Source organism: Schistocerca cancellata, chromosome 2 (genome assembly GCF_023864275.1).
Source record: "Schistocerca cancellata isolate TAMUIC-IGC-003103 chromosome 2, iqSchCanc2.1, whole genome shotgun sequence".
NCBI classification, from domain to species: domain Eukaryota; kingdom Metazoa; phylum Arthropoda; class Insecta; order Orthoptera; family Acrididae; genus Schistocerca; species Schistocerca cancellata.
The window spans coordinates 14,814,960-14,838,557 of NC_064627.1; the positions used below are offsets into that span (position 1 = coordinate 14,814,960).

Sequence of the window (23,598 nt, forward strand, 5' to 3'; positions counted from 1 at the left end):
ATAATTTGAAGCTTAGATAAGAATAGCTCTGTTGTTGATGTCCCTGGAATTCTGTATATTGAGATTATTATAACATTTGCTAGTGAGTCCACTATTTCTACACAACAGCTCTCGAACACACATTCTCCATTTAAATAAATAAAATAGTTTCTGGTCTCATAATTTATATCACTGTGTAGATGTAACTTGTTTCTTCTGCAAAAGCTACTTGATAATCTGAAGTTCCCCATATTATTTAGAATTTTAATTGTGTCCTTAGTAAACCAGTGCTCATTTAAACAAACAACTTTAATATTTGCACATTCTCACAGAATGATTTCCAATTCATCTATTTTGGAGCTTTTATTTTTAGAAGCATCTGTGTTTAAGCCATTTATATTCCAGTGGATAACATACCTACTTTGACTATCACACTTTGCTTTAGCACATTTCTTGCCAGATAATGGTTTGGTTCTGTCTTTCTTAATGCTACACAAGTTTTTTCACCCCCATCACTACTCATAAGTTTCCCTTATTTTTTATGATCTGGCAAGTATCTATGAACATCTTACTGAATATTTTTGAGCCCAACCTATTCAGATGTAGACCATCTTTGGCAAGACACTTTGCACTTAGAAATTTGTTAGGATCAATGAAAACGACTCCTAGTTTATAGCACTGTTCTTTAATATTGCCGTTTATTGTCTGCACATAGCTGTCACTCACCGATTTTCTGTACACAATGCCACTTATTATTATTCTAGAATTCGGGTAGAGTCTTCTGGCCATTTGGATGAGGTTCCTTGTATGGTTTACAATTTCTTCCTCACTGTTGTTTTGAAGCAAATTTCTTCCACATGGATAAAAACACCTTTTGGATTTCTGCTATGCTAATTTGTTAACATCGAGTATAGATTTAAGTATCAGGAAATCGTTTATGAAAGTATTTGTATGGAGTGTAGATGTGTATGGAAGTGAAACATGGACAATAAATAGTTTGGACAAGAAGAGAATAGAAGCTTTCTAAATGTGGTGCTACAGAAGAATGCTGAAGATTGATGGGTAGATCACATAACTAACGAGGAGGTATTGAATAGAATTGGGGAGAAGAGGAGTTTGTGGCACAACTTGACAAGAAGAAGGGACCGGTTGGTAGGACATGTTCTGAGGCATCAAGGGATCAGAAATTTAGCATTGGAGGGCAGCGTGGAGGGTAAAAATCGTACAGGGAGACCAAGAGATGAATACACTAAGCAGATTCAGAAGGATGTAGGTTGCAGTAAGTACTGGGAGATGAAGAAGCTCGCACAGGATAGAGTAGCATGGAGAGCTGCATCAAACCAGTCTCAGGACTGAAAGCACAACAACAACAACTATATGCTGTGTTCTCTCTTGCATTTAAGATGTTGTTTAGGTGTATATGCGAGTGACGCATCTTGATTCCAGGTCGAACGTCGATTTTGGAGTTTGGTACGGCTAAGTTTTTCAACAATGAGTCACCTATAATAAAGAATTCACTTTCTCTGTTATTGTAATGCTTCTTCCTGTCTTTTTTTTATGTTATGCTGGTCCATTTATATTTGTTTGGTTCCACAGTATCTTCAATTCTTTTTCTTTTGTAATGGTGCCTGCAATTTTTTATTGTTTGTCAGCTGTGTCACTCTGCATATTTGTCAAAGTAGGTCCACCTAATACTTTTAAGTTTTTTCACATGCACAACACTTTTCACGTTTCGATACAATATTTTCTTGCTTTAGTAACGTCAATTCTGCTTTCAGAGCATCAATTTCACTTTGAATAAGACGAATAATTTCAGCCTTAGAGCTTAGCGTGGATGTTAGTCGCAGATTTTCATCACTATTACAGTCGAGGCATGTCCACTGAATATTGTCATTTATAAATTTCAGACACACATTTTCGCTCTTCTCATGTAACCAAAAGTTGCACTTAATGCACTGAATTCCTTTGACTACACGTTTTTTTACACTTTCTGCATGAAGAACCATTTAATTTCAACTGATTGTGGAGCATCCTAACACAACCCTACCAGCACCATGGGAATTCACAAATAAACAAACTAAACTTTAACTAAAAATGGTGCTGCCTAGTTATCTTTTGGTTTGATTAAAAATATGATGTACACTATTAAAGTTGACACACATGCTTAGCATCACTACTTCCACAAGTTGAATACATGTTTTGTTCAAGCTCCAAGACTTTCATTATTTTGAGTAGGTCATCCACAAGCTACAGTGTTCATCTCTGACGTGTCAGTCATGTCATTTCTGATATATGCAACTGTTTGTGTCATTTCTCAAAAACTTTCAGTGACTATGTCCAGGACTGTGTGTCTCACAACATAGTGTGCCTGTGAGTGCTGTGCCAAATTCATATCATATCATCCATTGTAAACTACTTTTGTGTTTCATAGAAATTTTTGCTGCAGTATCTTTGTTCAGACTTTTCCTTGTGATTTCAGTGTGTATTTATATTTTTTGACAATTTTCAGACAATTATGAATGACGTGCATAACGCATTTAGTAGAAAATTGTGAGATAGAACTGTGTATTCTACAAGTGTCAGTACTAATATATATTGATGAACAATTAGCCTTATTGCTGTTTAAGTAATTATATGATTAGCGCAATAAATTTACTTTAATCCACTCAATGAGTGTTTTTCCTAAGTCAGTGTTTGAAATTTTATGATTGCCGCCAGAACTTAGATCTTATGAAGTCACTTAATGTGGTGCAATATTGTGTTTTAGCATAATGTAACTGTAATTTTGTGTTTCATTTAGCTTCCCCTTCAACAGTAGTGTACTATCATCAACATTCCTCATATATTATCACTGTTTTTCACAATGTTGCATGAGTATCTTTAATATAGGAGGGGAGTCTTTGTACTTGGGTTGTAGGTGTTGATTAACTAAGGCAGATATTTGTTCAGCATGTTGTTGGCAGCTATAGGATGTGCCATGATGATTGGCTTTGTGGACCATGGGAAGAATGTAAAGGTGTGGGTGTGTGGTTTCTGTGGAGTAAGAAGTTCCACAGATTGAAGTGTTAGTTCTTGGGGGACATGAGGTTATAAGGAGGGACTAAAGGACAGTGTGTATCACACAAATGGGATCTTGATGGCAGACACTGTATGTAGATGTGCTAGACAGCTAGTGTAGACTCTCAGTTACATACTCTTGTCGGTCAAGTACCACAGTGGTAGAGCCTTTGTCTGCTGGGAAGATAACGATGGAATCACCAGCTTTTTGCGAACAAAGAGCCTGGAGTTATGCAGAGGACACATTAGGGCCATGTTGTAGGGAACTGACAAAGAGATGTGAGGCCATGCTGGATGTTAATAACTATTTGGAGGCTTGCAAGGGATGGGTTTGAGTAAAATCCAGCATGAAATGTAACAAATTATGAGAAGGAAAGTTGCTACACACCATATAGTGGAGATAGGCACAACAAAAAGAGCGCGCAAATGCAACTCATACACACAACTGCAGTCCCAGGCATTTGAAACCACACTGTGAGCACCAGCACCAGCGCATGATGGGAGTGGCGACTGGGTGGGGGTAAGGAGGAGGCTGGGGCAGGGAGGGGGACAGGTAGTATGGTAAGGATGGCGGGCAGTGAAATGCTGCAGGTTAGGGAGAAGGCAGGGGAGAGTTGGGGAACAGGGGGGAAGTAGCAGAAAAGGAGAGAAATAGATAGAAAAAGAGAGAAAGAGAACAAAAGACTGCGTGTGGTGGTGGAATGACAGCTGTGTAGTGCTGGAATGGTAGCAGGGATGAGGCTGGATGGGTGAGAACAGTGACTAACAAAGGTTGAGGCCAGGAGGGTTACGGGAATGCAGAAAGTATTGAAGAGAAAGTTCCCACCTGCACAATTCAGGAAAGCTTGGTGGGAAGGATCCATATGGCATAGGCTGTGAAGCAGTCATAGAAATGAAGGATATCATGTTTGGCAGCGTATTCAGCAACAGGGTGGTCCACTTGTTTGTTGGCCACAGCATGTCAGTTGCCATTCATGTGGACAGACAGCTCATTGGTTGTCATGCCTACATAGAAAACAGCACAGTGGTTGCAGCTTAGCTTGTAGACAACATGACTGGTTTCACAGGTAGCCCTGCCTCTGATGGGATAGGTGGTGTTAGTGACCTCCCCATCCCCACCTCTCCCCCGCCCACTGCTTAACCTGCAGCATTTCACTGTCCACCATCCCCACCATACTATCTGTCCCCCTCCCCACCCCAGTCTCCTCCTTACCACAACAGAGTCGCCACTCCAATCATGCACTAGTGCTGCTGCTCCCAGTGTGGTTTCAGTTGCCTCAGACTGCAGCCATGTGTGTAAGTTGCATTTGCGTGAGTGTTTGTGTGCGTATGTGTGTCTATTGCTGACAAAGGCCATTGGCAGAAAGCTTTAAGAGTGAAACTATTTTTGTTGTGCCTATCTGCTACTCAGCATCTCCGCTACATGGTGAGTAGCAATTTTCCTTCTCATAATATTGTTACATATTTATCTTATTTCACGAAGGGAAAAACATAATTTTCACTAGATTCTCCATAATTTATCACATGTGTACACTGATATACATTACAAAATGAATAGTGGACACTTCGTCACATAAGGCTGAAAATTCTCTTATTTAACGTTGTTATTGGCATGTCCTCACCTGGCAGTCTTTGTCTACAGTTTCACATTTCAATCTTTATATGGCTTTTTTTATGAATACTTATTCACTTCATGTAAATCACAATGAAATGCACTGATGGCTTCATACTACATAATCGGCACAGCAGAACATTGTACCCCATTCACATAAAACATTTACACTGAGGTGAAAAGTCATGGGATACCTCCTAATATCATGTCAGTCCTCCTTTTGCTAGGTGTAGAGCATGGATTCAACAAATTATTGGATGTCCCCACCAGAAATAATGAGCTTCACTACCTCCATAGCCACCCATAATTGCGGAAGTGTTGCCAGTGCAAGAGTTTGTGCACACACTGACATCTGTATTATGTCTCATAAATGTTTGATGGAATTCATATCAGGCAATCAGGGTGATCAAATGATTCACTCACATTGTCCAGAATGTTCTTCAAACTAGTCATGAACATAAAGTCCATGAATGACTGAAATTGTATCCAGGTAGCTGAATGTAACTATTTCCAGTCAATGATCAGTTCAGTTGGATCATAGGACACAGCCCATACCATGTGTAGCCACCACCAGCCTGCACAGTGCTTGTCGATAACTTGGGCCCATGGCTATATGGCGTCTGCATCACACTCAAATCCTACAATCAGTCTGACTGATACCTCAAAACTAGGGTTGGGATAGCTTTAAGGAAAACATGGAAGTTGGACCCTCATATTTTGTCATTTGTTGTTTCATGTAATATAATTTATTACTTAACAAAAATATTATAATTACAATTTAAAAGAACTTATTATAAGAATCAGAATTCTCACAATCAAAACTTAAACAGTCTCAATTCATTAAAATAAATTTTAACAATTATACCATTAAGAGCAGGTCTTGAAACTGGAAGTATACAGTTACCAAAATGGGAAAAGGTCACACCAACTGGGTGTGGCTTCAAGCAGGTTCAGCAGACAATTTTATCAACCAAATGACTTATAATGGCAACCATTAAATGTACTAACAATTTCCAAGCTTAGGTAACCATTACACAATTGGATAACATTCATCCAAATACAGGAAGGATCACAAGTCAGGTCACTGACCATAGCTGTTGGAAGGCCACTTAGCAATGTATAAGTACCAATAAAAAGTCTCTTAAGCAATAAAATACACAATCATAAAAAACAGACAAACTGGGAAGGTATAATATTTAAATACAAATCCCAACTGGTAGACTGCAACCAAAGACGGAAAATGACCTTTAATAAATATGCAATTCAAGATAAGTTGGGAGTACACACAATTGAAATGTTCTTCCAACTGGTGCAAACCAGCAGAAATGTTGACAATAAACTTTTATAAACACACAATTGCCCAAAATTCAAAGTAAGCTGAGAGTTACAGCAGATGGATATTGCAGGCAATAAGTAACAAGCAGCCAAGTTTCATCATAAGTGGAGTTAGCTAATGACTGTGGACCAAGGTAAGATATGAAAATTTATATTGATAAGTAACAGGTCTTAAACTTAACTCACTGAGAAGTAGTAAAAATAGTGCGAGGTTTAAACAAGTAGTTAAAGAGTTTTAATGAGGAGGAAGCTTGGGCTTGGGCAACACTCTTTAACCCTCCTGAGCTCATAAAATTCACCAAATAGAGCAAACTACTGGTTCCCATTTAATTGGTGTTGCTCTACTGTGGCACGCATCAAACGACTAACTTTACTTAACTTGAGCCACCACGACGCGACTGGCAGGAGCACTGGACTGCTGGCCAGCCCAGAAGCCATGCGATGATGGAAGTGCCGCTGTGGTTAGAAAGCAAACGTGCCTGTGGTCTAGGCCCAGGGAACAGTAATGTGTCATTTGACAGCTACAAAGCTACCGTGCCAACACAGGGAACAGTAATCTGCACAAATGAGGCTAACAATTAAGAATGCCTAATGAGTGGAAAATGTGAACTAATGTCACAAGTGGCTACAGTTGCAAGTTTAACACTCCTTAAAATTACTAATATTCAGAAGAAAACATTCAGCACCTGGTGGTGCAATAACTCAACCATATACATTTTCCAAGATTGCTTTGCCTCCCACACAGATAATGTTACAGTTAAATTCACTTCTCACAATTTATATCAGGGAATACTTGTACACTTGTATGACATGTGGCCTAGAACACAAATTACGATTAGTAACACTGACAGATGATCGTGCATAACAGGTCCCATTCCGTATAACACAGACATGGCCTTACATCATCAAGTACTTAAAAATAAGAAAACAGCATTTAACTCCACACAGATGTGAAGGAATTGTGGCGCAATATTCCAGCTAGGGTGTTATTGCCTCCAATCCTTACAGGCAGTCGTTGAGGTGCTGTAAAATTTAAGCTTGCAGAGTAGGCTGGGAACTCGCAGACCAGGTTGCACACGATGACTGTAGGTCTCCCTACAGCTCACTGCTACCAATCCTTAAGCAAGTTAGCAAGGCTTGCCTCCAACCGATTAAACCTTTCATGGCTTCTCGAGGCCCGTGCCAGACAGCATGAGTTCCCCAAATGCAACAACTTGCCAGCCATGTGCCCTCCAGCCAACTTGCTCCCCAGGCCTGCCAAATCGACAACACACACACTTTGACCACAGACACAGCTCGTGACACACAACTGAATTGATATCGGCAACCTAAGTGGCATGAGTGGAATGGCGTGCCACAAAGGTTAGAGCCGCCACGGCTCACTTACCAATTGAAATGATGTCTCATCTGACCGGGCCATCATTTTCCACTCATCTATGCTCCAATCAATACAGAGAGGTGCTACAGGTGATGTTATGTTTTAAACAAAGGCACTTGTGTCGGATATCTGTTGCCGTAGCCCATTAATGGCAAATTCCACCTCATTGTCCTAATGGATATGTTTGTTGTATATCCCACATTGATTTTAGCGATTATTTCACACAATGTTGCTTGTCTGCTAGCACTGACAACCTTAAGCAAATGCTGCTGCTCTTGATTGTTAAGGGAAGGCCGTTGGCCACTGCATTGTCCGCGGTAAGAGATAATGCCTGAAATTCGGTATTTCTGGCAGTAAAGGCCATTGGCCACTGCATTGTTCATGATAAGAGATAATGCCTGAAATTCGGTATTTTTACACTTGACACTGTGGATCTTGGAATACTAATTTCCGTAATGATTTCCAAAATGTAATGTCCAATGCATCAAGATCCAATTATCATTCCACATTCAAAGTCTGTTAATTCCTGTTGTTTGGCCATAACCACATTGTAAAGATTTTCATGTGGAGCACCTGAGTACAAATAACAGCTCTGCCAATGCACTGCCCTTTTATACTTTGTGTAGAGGCTACTACCGCCACCTTGTATGTGTACATACAAGGTGGCTTTTGTCACCTCACGTGTACATTAAACCCAAACATGACAATAGTTTACAAGCCACTGGCTCTGAAAATTTGCCAATTACAACCATCTTTTACGTGTGTGTTCTGCTACCGCTTGGTGAGTAGGCTTTTTATCCATCCAATTAAATCAATTTGTCAATAATTGATTGTTTTTCTTGTTGTATTACAAATTTTTACATGCTTTATACTTTTACTGCTTTATACATCATAATAGTGAAAGGACTGAAATAACAGGTGTTATAAGTCCATACCTGCAACTGCATAACACTTATTCGCAAATCTGACTCATTAAATTCATAGGAAATATTCCATCCGAGAGGCCCAAATTTACGACGTTCTTGAACGAGAGCATGAAAAAAGCATAAGCTGAAAAGAAGATTCTGCCATTCCCGCACTTGACAGCAACTGTTAAAAAAGACAGGATCTGAGACGGGGTCAGTTGAATATGACCTCAGCAGATTCATTCTCAGGCCTTTTGGTGCTTCATTTGTCATCTTCACACCTGTAAAAAAGTTTTAAGATCTATATAATTCTATTGTCTTCATTTTCCATTTGAAGTTTATAGTGACATTTTAGACATTACTTAGTGAAATATAACTGCCACTACTTTAATACTGCACAACATGAGTGTGTGAGGATAGACCACTAATTATTACTCCTCTACAAATTGCTCCTTGCCTAATTGCAAGTGATCACCCTGTCATCCTGCAATGCCAGGAGGCAACTCTGTGTGTGTGTGTGTGTGTGTGTGTGTGTGTGTGTGAGTGATCATCCACTCTGCTTTTCAGTACAATTTCTATTCAGTGATTCTTTTCAGTACAATTTCTATTCAGTGATTAGTGATCAATCCTCACACAATATTATATTTTGTCCTGGTTTTACCATCAACAAACAATACTGTTAATATATTACTTATTTGTTTCCATGAAAGTGCTAGTATATGGACTGAACATCACACTAACATGTATTTACAGGAATCACAAAAGCACAGATTCTTTGAATCTATAATTTAAAATAGTACTTTATTCAATACATGGAATACACACTGTGATGAAGCCTGTCACAATATTTTAAGTCCATGTGCAATTCAGTTTGTGGAGTGGTGTCAATTACATAAGGGTTCATTATTCATAAGATGTAAAAATTATTAGCTTTAATGACTCTTCTGCATTCAGTTTTTACAAACCTATAGCCTGTCCTTTTAATGAATAGTAGTGTTTCAATTATGGAAGAATAGAGAAGGTGTTGCAGATAGCTTTAGATGCACTGCAAATTCTACTTCCACACACTATCTTAATACCCATCTGCTCACTTTTGACCACACTGTTGACATTGGAGTGTAATATGCAACATGTAATGGAATATAATGACACAATTTCACAGTATTTCAGGAGGAGAGAGACTAATTACCACCAGCTGAAAAGAAAGAGAGAGAGAGAGAGAGAGAGAGAGAGAGAGAGAGAGAGAGAGAGAGGCGGGGGGGGGGGGGGGGGGGGAGGATGGGGATGGGTGGCAATTTGAGCTACAAAAAGAGGAAAATAAAAGGATAGGTTTGCACATGTTGGACACAAAGAAAAGCTGCTAAAAATTCTGGCTCAAAAAAACACACTGTATGGAGGACAGAAATTGGAAGTAACAATGGACCAACAGCCAATATTCAAAGTACTGTTTATCTACATGACAAAAATCCACTGAGATTCTCCCAATGCTGTGTTAGTTTACTAATTAGACACCAGGAAAAAGAGAACTCCCACACTTAATAATTCAGATTTAAAGAAGTCACCAAGCCAAGATTAAAAAGCATCTTCATTACAGGAAGACTTTTCTTGACAATAATGATTAATGTTAACTGAAACAGCTGGAAATGTGAAGATACAAGTCTGGGAGGCTGCGAGGGACAAGGAAGCTATATCACTAAAACATTATACCAGAATCCAGTACCAGTTGCAGCGTAGGGGTAACAAAAGCTCAATTTTCAAAATTTTGTGTAATTACTGACTGAAATTAAAAATTTTAAAATGCCATCATAATCAACACATTAAGAAGTACAATGATATGCTAAAAGTTTAACACAATAAGACAAGTATTACTGTGTGTTTGTCTTGAGACAGCATAGCAGATGGCACACAAATATAAGGACTACATTTATCTAGTATTTGAGAATAAGAGTACTTGGTGACTTCCTACAAAGATGACACATACTTTCAAACCTTTAGAAACCTTTTTCTCATTGACCTCCCCCCCCCCCCTGGCCCCCCCCCCCCCCCCAAAAAAAGTCTTATTACTTACTACAGTTTTGCTGTTCATGCAGTCAAACATCAGCATCAGCAAGAAGTTTTCATTTATTACTTCTTTAGTACTAATGCTGTTCAACACTGTTTGCAGACAGTATCGACCTATACAGCTGAACATAACTGCACAACTATATCATTGTAAGGCACATAGTTCAATGGAGTACAAACTACCCAGTTTATATTCATACAGTGTTTCATATGAGAGCTCTTAGTGACTTCCCACAAACTTTAAGCATAATTTAAAACCTTCCCTAAGCTTTTCCTTGCTCACAAGCTAAAAGGCAAATATTTAACACATTAAATTTCGGAGAAAGCCTTAATCGGAAAAGATAAAACACACACACACACACACACACACACACACACACACACACACACACAAAATCACACTTCATGCACATATGACCACCATCCCTGGCAACTTAGAAAGGAATGCAGCAGTTTGGAGTGGGTGGTGAAGGAGAAGAGCATTATCTGGGAGAGCATGCAGGGAGTACATAGGCTGCCAACAGGTACCATGCTGGGAGGCTGTGGGGCAGGGAGATGTGGAGGGTTGGGGGAAATGAGAAGTGAAAAAAGAGAGGAGCAGCGAAGGGTAAAGACAGGCAGGTGCTTAGTAGAGGGCAGCACACACAGAGGCACAATGTGGGAGATGAGAATTGGAAGGAAGTAATAGAACAGAGGGGGTGGAAACTGTTGGGTGGAGGATGTAGGGGCAGTAGGATACTGTAGATTGAGACCAAGATAATTTTGGGAATGGAGAAATGTGTTTTATGGGTTGGGGGATGTTTAAGGGGGACTAAACAGCTAAGGTCATCAGTCCCTGTTTTATGGGTAATTTCCATCTGCACAGTTCAGAAAATATGGTGGTGGATGAAAGGGTACATGTGGCTTGGGTAATGAACCACCCACTGAAACTAAGCACTTTATGTTCAGCTGCATATTGTGCCACAGAATGGTCTACTTTGCACTTGGCCACAGCCTGGTGGTAGCCGTTCATCCTGGTGACACCTGATTGGTAGCCATACCAATATAAAAGCTGTGCAGTGATTGCAACAGAGCAGGCATATGACATCGCTGCTTTCAAAGGTGGCCCAGCCTCTGATAGGGTAGGATAAACCTGTGACAGGACTGGAATAAGATGTCCTGGGTGGGTGGACTTAACAGGTCTTGCACCGAGAATGATCCCTGTGGCAAGGGGCTGGAATTGGGAGTGGCATACGAATGTACTAGGATGTTTTGGAGGTTGGGATTGCAATGGAACACCACTTTAGGAAGGATGGGAAAGGTACTGGGTAGGATGTTCCTCATTTTAAGGCAGGATGATAGGTGATCAAAGCCCTGACAAAGAATGTGGTTCATTTGCTCCACTCTAGGGTGGCGTCGGGTGATGAAGAGGACACTCCTTGTAGCTGGTTCTTGGGGGTAGTGGGAGGATTTGGGATGTGGGAGGAAACTGCATGGGTGATCAGTTTGTGGACTGGGTCTGGGGGATTGTGCCTTCTGTGAAGGCCTTGTTGGACCCTCTCCACACTGTGCAAGGGAGATCTTGTCACTGCAGATAACATAATCCCCAGGTGGCCAGGCTATATTGGAGGGACGTTTTGGTGTGGAAAGGATGACAGTTGCCTTTGCATGTCTTTACATATTTTTTACACGTCTTTACTGCTATACAACTCCCTTCGCAACCATCTAACATCTTCATTTGCCATTTCCATGGCATTCCTGTTTCCTCTATGCCACAATTGATCCCTGCTCCACGGATTCCAGAAACCACCTCCATAACCTTTCTGACCTGGTGACATCATACTGCCCCTTTCCTACCCACAGTGTTCCTCTTCAGCAATTGCTCGCAGCAACCAGCCCCTGCCTAGCTGACCTTTTCAACTTGCCACATCCTCCAAAACTCCATACCTACAATCCACCAAATCCAGAGCTGAAACATTTCTGTAATGCTGTTGGTAACCTTTTCACCAGAGTCCTCAGCTTCACAGAAGTTTCAGCCATATCCAAAGGCTCACCTTTAGCGCCACACCTAAATTTACCAATGTTGGACTTGTCAAAGATGCAGCCTCCTTCTCCTGATCCCTGCAATGCAAACACTTCTTTGCTACCAATTTCTCCAACCAAAGCCAACATAATCGCAACAGTGGATTGTGCTCTCCTAGTTCATATCTCCACCCAACTGTGATCCTCATCTATTCCACTTAACCATCCCATGATCACCTTCCAGGAATTCTTTACCTCCACCTTGTCCTCACCAACCTTTCCCAGTCCATTCCTCAGAACACCAACTTTTCAGTAGAAGAAAGGACAGCTGCACACAACATAAAAACAAATCCTGACCTAATCTCCATACCTGCAGACAAAGGTTCCACAATTGTTGTGACTACATGGCAGAAGGCCTCTGCCAACTATCTGACTCCTCCACCCATAAACTCTGCCAGAATGATTCCATCCCAGAAGTCCATCATAACCTACAGCCTCAGGCACTTCCCGGAACACCTTCTCACATTCCACTTTGCCGTACCCCGTGACTCCCCACACACCCAGAATGCTCCAAAAATCCACAAAACCAACAATTCTGGACGCCACAGGGTAATTGGTTATTGTGCTCCACTGAAAGAACTTAGATCCTCACTGACCAACACCTACAGCCAATTCCCAACATTTAGCCTCCCATGTCAAAGACAGCAATCATTTCCTTCACTGACTATCCACACCAACCCCACCTCTTTACCTCCTGGATCTCTACTCATCGCTGTTGACACCACTTCATTATATACCAACATCCCTCACGTATATGATTTTACCGCTATTGACCACTATCTTTCCCAACGTCCCTCAGACACCAAAGCCACTACCACATTTCTCTTACACATTACTAACTTTACTGTAACTCAGAACAACTTCGCCTTTGAAAGGTAGGTGTACATACAATTCTGCAGCACAGCCATGATTCCCTCCTATGCTAACTTGTTTATGAGCCACCTAAATGAGACTTTTATAGCCTCCCAAAAGTCAAACCCCAAGTCTGGTTCAGGTTCACTGATGGTGTCTTCATGATCTGGACTCAGGGCCAAGACACTCTATCTTTATTCCTTCACAACCTCAACACCTTCTCTCCCATCCACCTCACTTCGTCCTCCTCAACCCAGAATGACACCTTCCTGGATGTGGATCTCCTTGTCTCTGTTGGCCCCATCCACAACTCTGCATTAAACCAACCACCAACACTCCCTGCATTTCCACAGCTGTCATACCTTCCACACCAAAACATCTCTTCCATATAGTCTGGCCACTTAGGGATGGTTCATCAGCAGTCATAAGAATTCACATGGCCACCTGGAACGGTGTAAGTTTGGGTGAAGGGAATAAACTGCAAGATCATCAGTCCCTTCATCCATTAAGTGGCAAATGAAGAGTGGTCATCAAAGGAAGGAGGTGAAAGGCAAATCCTGGAAAGCCTAAATGTAACTAATATAATAAAAACAGAGATAAAAGCCCAGGAAAAAGACAGCATTGACAAGACATTAAAAGATGAGTCAAGACAAGGCATTAAAACCAAGAAATGAAAAAGAATAAAAAGGTGGAAAGGGTACAGGCCAGACTGGGTCTCTGAGCAAGGGCACTAAGGGGATCATTGGGAGGGGTGAGTGGGGATTGAGCAGGGGAGAGCAGGAAGGGGTGCCCCACCAACCCCTCAGGCATTCAATAAGTGCAAAAAGTTCTACCTCACAGAGATGAATAGAAACCACCTTCGTGGGTAAAACATAAGGTCAGCCACTTTGGCATCGTCTGCTTGCACCAGAGGTAGCATGTCAGGAAGATTAAGATGCTGCCCCAAAGTAGCCAAATTAGGGCAGTCTATGAGCAAGTGGACCACCATCAGACAGGCTTCACATTTGCAGCAGAGGTTCCTGACATCAGAGAATGTGGCCATGGGTCAGCCAAGTGTGGCCAATATGGAGTTGACAGAGGATGGTAGTTTCTGTGCAAGAAGCACAAACGGAAGACTGCAAAATGGTCATGATCTCCTTAATTGTCCTCATTTTGTTTGGAGAGATCAGGGCAAATGAGATTGCCAGGAATCAATGGCTTATAAATGACTGAAGGTCCAGTTCTGGGACCCCTATTTCCAGAATCAGCATCCTAGTGGCCCAGCTTGCTCAACTCATTCATTTCCCGAAATACCAATATGACTAGCAGTCCAAATGAAAATGACTGGCCATTCAGCTCGACAGATGTCAGAGATGAGATTCTGGCCACTAAGTGAGTCATTACAGATTAGGACACTCTTGGCAGTGCAAGAACTATCATGGCTATGGCTAATTGAATGTCTATCAATTCAGCATTGAATACACTGCAGCCATTTAGCAGAGAGTGAAATGAATGAGTTGAGCAAGCTGGGCCACTAGGATGCTGATTCTGGAAATAGGGGTCCCAGAACTGGACCTTCAGTCATTTATACGCAACAAGCGGCTACACGGGTAGCAGGGGTTGTGTGGCGTGGGCTGGGCGGTTTTTTAGGTTAGATGGCCTCGGGCAAGTGCAGAAAGGGCAACAGCCTCAACGGGTGCGGGGCAAAGTCAGGACATGCGGGGACCAAGCAGCAATCGGTATTGTAATTGTAAACTGTCGAAGCTGCGTTGGTAAAGTACCGGAACTTCAAGCGCTGATAGAAAGCACCGAAGCTGAAATCGTTATAGGTACAGAAAGCTGGCTGAAGCCAGAGATAAATTCTGCCGAAATTTTTACAAAGGCACAGACGGTGTTTAGAAAGGATAGATTGCATGCAACCGGTGGTGGAGTGTTCGTCGCTGTTAGTAGTAGTTTATCCTGTAGTGAAGTAGAAGTGGATAGTTCCTGTGAATTATTATGGGTGGAGGTTACACTCAACAACCGAGCTAGGTTAATAATTGGCTCCTTTTACCGACCCCCCGACTCAGCAGCATTAGTGGCAGAACATCTGAGAGAAAATTTGGAATACATTTCACATAAATTTTCTCAGCATGTTATGGTCTTAGGTGGAGATTTCAATTTACCAGATATAGACTGGGACACTCAGATGTTTAGGACGGGTGGTAGGGACAGAGCATCGAGTGACATTATACTGAGTGCACTATCCGAAAATTACCTCGAGCAATTAAACAGAGAACCGACTCGTGGAGATAACATCTTGGACCTACTCATAACAAACAGACCCGAACTTTTCGACTCTGTAAGTGCAGAACAGGGAATCAGTGATCATAAGGCCGTTGCAGCGTCCCTGAATATGGAAGTTAATAGGAATATAAAAAAAGGGAGGAAGGTTTATCTGTTTAGCAAGAGTAATAGAAGGCAGATTTCAGACTACCTAACAGATCAAAACGAAAATTTCTGTTCCGACACTGACAATGTTGAGTGTTTATGGAAAAAGTTCAAGGCAATCGTAAAATGCGTTTTAGACAGGTACGTGCCGAGTAAAACTGTGAGGGACGGGAAAAACCCACCGTGGTACAACAAGAAAGTTAGGAAACTACTGCGAAAGCAAAGAGAGCTTCACTCCAAGTTTAAACGCAGCCAAAACCTCTCAGACAAACAGAAGCTAAACGATGTCAAAGTTAGCGTAAGGAGGGCTATGCGTGAAGCGTTCAGTGAATTCGAAAGTAAAATACTAGGTACCGACTTGACAGAAAATCCTAGGAAGTTCTGGTCTTACGTTAAATCAGTAAGTGGCTCGAAACATCATGTCCAGACACTCCGATATGATGATGGCATTGAAACAGAGGATGACAAGCGTAAAGCTGAAATACTAAACACCTTTTTCCAAAGCTGTTTCACAGAGGAAGACCGCACTGCAGTTCCTTCTCTAAATCCTCACACCAACGATAAAATGGCTGACATCGAAATAAGTGTCCAAGGAATAGAAAAGCAACTGGAATCACTCAACAGAGGAAAGTCCACTGGACCTGACGGGATACCAATTCGATTCTACACAGAGTACGCGAAAGAACTTGCCCCCCTTCTAACAGCCGTGTACCGCAAGTCTCTAGAGGAACAGAAGGTTCCAAATGATTGGAAAAGAGCACAGGTAGTCCCAGTCTTCAAGAAGGGTCGTCGAGCAGATGCGCAAAACTATAGACCTATATCTCTGACGTCGATCTGTTGTAGAATTTTAGAACATGTCTTTTGCTCGAGTATCATGTTGTTTTTGGAAACTCAGAATCTACTATGTAGGAATCAACATGGATTCCGGAAACAGCGATCGTGTGAAACCCAACTCGCTTTATTTGTTCATGAGACCCAGAAAATATTAGATACAGGCTCCCAGGTAGATGCTATTTTTCTTGACTTCCGGAAGGCGTTCGATACAGTTCCGCACTGTCGCCTGATAAACAAAGTAAGAGCCTACGGAATATCAGACCAGCTGTGTGGCTGGATTGAAGAGTTTTTAGCAAACAGAACACAGCATGTTGTTCTCAACGGAGAGACGTCTACAGACGTTAAAGTAACCTCTGGCGTGCCACAGGGGAGTGTTATGGGACCATTGCTTTTCACAATATATATAAATGACCTAGTAGATAGTGTCGGAAGTTCCATGCGGCTTTTCGCGGATGATGCTGTAGTATACAGAGAAGTTGCAGCATTAGAAAATTGTAGCGAAATGCAGGAAGATCTGCAGCGGATAGGCACTTGGTGCAGGGAGTGGCAACTGACCCTTAATATAGACAAATGTAATGTATTGCGAATACATAGAAAGAAGGATCCTTTATTGTATGATTATAGGATAGCGGAACAAACACTGGTAGCAGTTACTTCTGTAAAATATCTGGGAGTATGCGTGCGGAACGATTTGAAGTGGAATGATCATATAAAATTAATTGTTGGTAAGGCGGGTACCAGGTTGAGATTCATTGGGAGAGTCCTTAGAAAATGTAGTCCATCAACAAAGGAGGTGGCTTACAAAACACTCGTTCGACCTATACTTGAGTATTGCTCATCAGTGTGGGATCCGTACCAGATCGGGTTGACGGAGGAGATAGAGAAGATCCAAAGAAGAGCGGCGCGTTTCGTCACAGGGTTATTTGGTAACCGTGATAGCGTTACGGAGATGTTTAACAAACTCAAGTGGCAGACTCTGCAAGAGAGGCGCTCTGCATCGCGGTGTAGCTTGCTCGCCAGGTTTCGAGAGGGTGCGTTTCTGGATGAGGTATCGAATATATTGCTTCCCCCTACTTATACCTCCCGAGGAGATCACGAATGTAAAATTAGAGAGATTAGAGCGCGCACAGAGGCTTTCAGACAGTCGTTCTTCCCGCGCATCATACGCGACTGGAACAGGATAGGGAGATAATGACAGTGGCACGTAAAGTGCCCTCCGCCACACACCGTTGGGTGGCTTGCGGAGTATAAATGTAGATGTAGATGTAGAGTGGAGTTCACTGCACCATGCACGAGTGTATGCAAAGCCTGCTTGTAAGTCGACTGTTGAGCCATTGGTGAATACCACTTTCGAACCCAGATATGTCTCAAGGACACCCAGGAACAGGTGGTGAAAAATCTTGGGGTCAACAGAATATTCAGGACCAAAGGAGACATCGTGGCAAATCCAAGGTCAGGTCACAAGCCATGGGGGCAGATGCAGTGTCTCCCTGACCAGAGGCAGCAATGGAGGAAGTTGCTGTTCTGAACAGAGACACTGGAAGCGTGCAGCAATTGTAGTTCTCAGTCGCTGTTGTGGGAGGTGGAGCTCCCTTCCGGGGAAAAGGACATGGTAGTTGGGATGTTCAGGAAGCTACGGATATGTATACCATAATTAGTTATGTACATATCTACAGTATCATACAACTGAGCAGCTGTTGTTGGCACCTGATTGGTAATGGAGGGACTCTAGCCTCGACTAGTAGACTGTTCACAGAGCTAGTTCGGAAGGCACTTTCACAAGGCAGACCCCACTGTGATGAATGGGGTCTGGTATCCACAATGGTGAAGGTGATGCTGAACTGTATGCAAGACTCCCATAATGAGGACAGGAGAGTATCAAGAATTTGTAGAGCCACAAAAGGGTAGAGTGATTGCACCCCAGCTAATGTTACTGAGACAGTGAATTGCAATGAGGTGTTGTGGGCACTTTTTTCTTAAACTGGCGAAGGTGGGGAAGCCATGTCAGCTGAGAATCAAAGACTAGTCCCAAAAAGCTGTGTGTCTCAACTACAAAAGTAGTTGATCATCTAGGTAAAGCTCTGTGTGTGTGTTTGTGTGTGTGTGTGTGTGTGTGTGTGTGTGTGTGTGTGTGTGTGTGTGTGTGTGTGTGGGCAGTGTGATGGCGACAGAAGCACATGACACGAGTCTTGGCAGCTGAAAACTGAAAGCCACAAGTGAAAGCCCATGACTGTGCCTTTTGTATGGTACCCTGTACACGATGGTCAGCAACACCCATACTACAGGAGCAATAATAAAACCAAAAATCATTGGTATATAAGGAGGGCGTCACCAAAGCCCCACAGCCACTGCTAGACCATTGCCAGCCACCGGAAAGTGGGGGTTGCTGAGTGCTGAGCCCTGTGGTATCCCATGCTCTTGGATATCAGGGTTACTGAGGGAAGCATTCACTTGGGCCCAGAATGTATGGTGTGACAGGAAGTTCTTGACAAAAATCAGGAGAAGACCCTGGACAACCCACTCATATAACATAGTAAGGATGTGATGATCCCATGCCATGTCATAAGCCTTCTCTAGATCAAAAAAGACAGTGATCAGATACTGTGCAACGCCGTTCAGATGGTGGACTCCAGGTGAAAGAAATTATCAGCAGTGGAGTGGCCTTTGTGAAAACTGCCCGGAGATGCAGGAAAAGGCCCGTATTCGAGCAACTTACAGAGAACATTGGTAAGGCTGATTGAGCAATAACTGTCCATCGCCAGGAGTTCTTATCCAGTTTCAGCACTGGAACTAGCGCGCTTTCTCACCACTCAGATGGGAACTCACCCTCATTCCAGATCCAATTAAAGTCGGCATAGACATGACACTGACAATCCACTGAGAGATGTTTCAGCATTTGGCTATGGATGGAATCCGACCCTGCGGGCATATCAGGGCAGTGGGCTAGGGCACTGGAGAGTTCCCATTCACTGAATGGCACATTATATCAGTCCAGGTGGTGAGTAGCAAAAGATAATCACATTTGCTCCACCCACTATATTATGAGCCGAAAGATGGGGTGGTAGATCTCAGACACAGATGTACGAGCATAATGCTCAGCAAAATGTTTGATAACAGGGTCTGGATCAGTATAAATGGCACCATCTGAGGAAATACTTCATACACCTGCAAGGGACTGGAAGCCATAGAGGTGTCTGCTCTCTGCCCATTCCTATGATAGAGAGGTATGTCACCCAATGGTGGAAATGTACCATTCTCAGGACTCTTGCTTTTGCCATAATATGAGATAGTGGATGCAGGCATAGAGGTGTTTAAAGGTAATGACGTGTTCCAGTTAAGGTGCTGATTATGGCATTGGAGAGTTTAAGATCTCTGATGGCTGCAGCAATCTCTGGGGCCCACCAGGGTACCCTCGCCTGAACAGCCACGTCTCCAAAGGTGTATTGAGAGGCACGAGGGCACTGTAAATACAGTTGAGCACGTACATACAGACTGCACCGAATACCCTCTCATAGTCAGTATGATTCAATAATCTTGGTAGCCATGATAGGTAGGGGTCCAAATTGCTGGAAACCACTTTTCCAGGATGGCAATATACAGTGTAGAGTAAGTGCTCAAGAACTACCACAGCCTAGCAAAGTGGAAAAATCTGTTAAATTTCCATTGGAGGATCAGACTGCCTGAATTTGAATGCTGGGGCATGAAGAAATCAGGAGAGGGGAGGGGGAGGGACAAGTTATGACCCAGGGTAATGTGCTGCCTCTGGTTCAGATGTCAGGGGCTCCAGTGACACAGGTTCTGCAGCACATTGCCTATGGAGGTTGGGTACCTGAGCTACCACCAGGATTGTTACCTTGAACACAGAAGCAGTACACGCAGAGTCTGGTGGTATGGGGGACACTGGAGTTTTCTTCATCTTAGAGGACTACTTTTTGTCTTTCTTGTCCTCCTCCTCCTTAGAAGACGAGGACTGGGAAAGTTTCCCTGAATTGGTTTCAGTGACAGAGGAAGTCTGACGGCCAGCAGCCTGTGGGTCCTTCAGCCACCAGGTGGCGTCTGGCTGTGGACCAGCAGGAATCATATAGGGTAGAGTCCCAAGGACCTGTTCCTAGCTAGAGAAGCCAGAGGAGGATGAGGTGCCTCCAGCTTGGGGATGGCGACTGTTGTCCCCAGTAGGTGGTGAGCCAATGTTCCCAGAAGGTGTGCAATTGGAGCACCAGAAGGGCCCCAAATCACCTGGGGGGTAGGTATTAATGTGCAGTTCTGAGGGCCCACTGTACAAGGTGTAACAGAGTGTGGCAGCATGCCTTCTTTCGTCCATTACCTGCACATACCTGTGAACTCGTAGCAGCAGATTGCTGGTAGGAATGCCGAGCAGAAACCTACCGTACTGCAACTCCACCAGGCTGAATACAATGTAACTGTTCTGAGGATGCGGAAAAGGTCTTCATTTTGAAGGAAAGGTGGAAATAGTAGCAAAACTTTGGTATATTCTGAAGCTTGATAATGTACATGTTCACTGCCAAGTTTGTGCTAATCTTAACACAGTTATGCGAAAACCCTTTCATTCACATTAGAAAATTTATGGTAATGTATTTCCCAAAATCCGAACAGCTACTAAGCATGTACTGTTCTTAAATGAAAATGCTTGCCATACTATTAAATTTATTGGTGTCTAATGCACTCAAGTTTTTAGTCACCAATCTGCTCAATATCCCACACAGGGTTACTGTCTTTTCTTGTACACTAAATTACTTAAAAATCTGTACTTTATAAAAAACACACCAAAATAAATATTCCTCCACTTTAAAACACTTTTGAATCATGTAGCACAACTAAAACCGGCAAATTATAACCTCCTTCGGAGCTCATACTACACTCGACCGTACCATTGAAAGTCTGGACTCTGAATGCTTATACTGCTGTAAGCATTCTATATCTCAAAGAGAAAAGACATGTGGAGAATACTCTGTTCTGATTCGTCAGTGTCCTTTAAGGCCAATGAAAAAACATTATTCTCTCATGTTAGTCTGCACTTTTTACGACTAACCAATCAACAAATAACACACTTTCGAACTGTACTTTTTTCCTGAAATAAATATTTAACATTCTGATATTTTGTTTATACTTTGCAGTATTAAATATTTTCATTTGCACTCAAATTAACTCTCATTTTACCATAAACATACTTAACATATGATACAAAATTCCCTGTTGTACAATGTCCATCAGTAGAACAATGACCTACAATTTACTTTAGACCACATTCACACATTATTCACACTACTGAAATGGAAATGAAGTCCCATGCTTCTTTACAGAGCGTAGGGGAACGATGCGGGAGACCCGCACCGCCTTACTAGGCAAGGTCCTAATGGAGGTGGTTTGCCGTTGCCTTCCTCCGACCGTAATGGGGATGAATGACGACACAACAACACCCAGTCATCTCGAGGCAGGAAAAATCCCTGATCCAGCCGGGAATCGAACCCGGGACCCTATGCTCGGGAAGCGAGAACACTACCGTGAGACCACGAGGGTGGACATTCACACTACTAGAAGCGTATAAAAAACTGTACGAACTAAATAAACAAAAAAGCCTTCAAGAAATAAACAAAGCAATTAAAAAAATTCACTTGACCTGTTTCCTGAATGTCCCTGTTCATTATTGTCCTCAAGCAGATGAAAATTAGAACTACGTACTCCACTGAACCCGCTTCAGACAATCTGTCACTGTGCACGCGTGAGTCATTCTCCCAATACACAGGCTCTAGACAGGAGTGATATAATGCGCTACACCTCAAGAGGAAATCACCATCAACAGAGAAGGTGGTGATGTTGTGGCTGTAGTGTAAGATTACATCATTTGTATGGGATTAAGACACTCATACATTTTTCTGGCCTCTTGATATGTTACCTTGTCCAGGGTCTTATACTCCTGGGCTTTCTTCTAACGCTTAAAAATTGAGCAATCTGGTGAGCAAGGAATTTGGAGATCACCACAGTTTACACAGATGGGGTGGGGGGTGGGGGGCACAAGGAACATTTGGGTGCAGAGGATGTCCACTATCCCTGCAGAGAGGGGTAGCAGTGCAATGGGAAGACATATGTCTGAACTTCATACATCTGAAGCATCCCCTAGGAGAAGGAACACAGGGTTTCATGCCACATCAGTAGACCATCACCTCGACCATCTCAGGCAACATATCACCCTCAAAAGCCAAGATGAAGGCCCGGGAAGCAACTCTGTTTTCCCTCGGTCCCCTACAGGCATGACGGATGAAGTGCACACCACATCACTCTAACTTGGCCTCCAGCTCATTATCAGATTCCTAAAGAGGATAACGGTGATAGATGATGTCCTGGACCACATGGAGACTCTTTTTGGGAGTCACCAAACTTTTCAAAAGAGAGCAGTGCCTGTGACAGGGCAGGAGATGACATTTTAATCAGGAGAGGATCACTCTTCATCCCAAAGATGGCTCTGCAACTTCCTCATATTTGTCTTCAATAAGTTCAACCAAACTTTGTGGCCAAAAAGGTGTACCTATCAGCCTGGTAAAGACCAGGTATTTGGGGGAGGATTTTGCTCCTCATTGTCTAGTCTCGTGTTCCTCCCACAGTGTACCTACGGAAGGGAATGCGTTAGGATTGTACTTCATTACATTATACGAGGCCTTTACATGTGAAGAGACTGCTGGGGTCGTGTGACCACAAGCGGGAAAAGTTTAAGTCGCTTCAGGTGGGAACTATCCACCATGGTGCCACACGTTCCAAATGGGAATCTCCCCATGGGCACCACCCAGCCACAGCAATGGCTGCCTGGCCAGTAATCCATTGCCAGGAGTGCCTGTGCCCAGTCACGATGGGCACACACTGCACAGCGTATGTGGGGAGTGTGCAATGCAGGTACCAACAGTGCCCTACACGGTCAGGTGGCTACCATTGTGCAGGTACTTGATGACCACCCGACAACGAGACAGCTGCTTTGCTGAGTATTGAGTGTAGGATGACAAAAGAAAGAGAGGGTGCCACTGTGGAAGGGCACAGAGGCTGAGCATACACCACAGTGGGTGACCTTCCCTGCATGATATGCATTTTTGTAAAATTTGGAAAAG

The 23,598-nt window shown here is 42.8% G+C and overlaps 1 protein-coding gene across 1 annotated transcript in view; it reads right to left on the reverse strand.

Moving 5' to 3' along the window:
* The window catches only part of LOC126163202 (dynein axonemal heavy chain 3), a 1,221,238-nt gene that overhangs the window by 125,908 nt on the left and 1,071,732 nt on the right, over positions 1-23,598 (reverse strand). Inside the window, exon 58 of the mRNA XM_049920156.1 lies at positions 8,297-8,547. Coding sequence (XP_049776113.1) covers positions 8,297-8,547 — 251 coding nt within the window. The remainder of the gene's footprint in view (positions 1-8,296; positions 8,548-23,598) is intronic.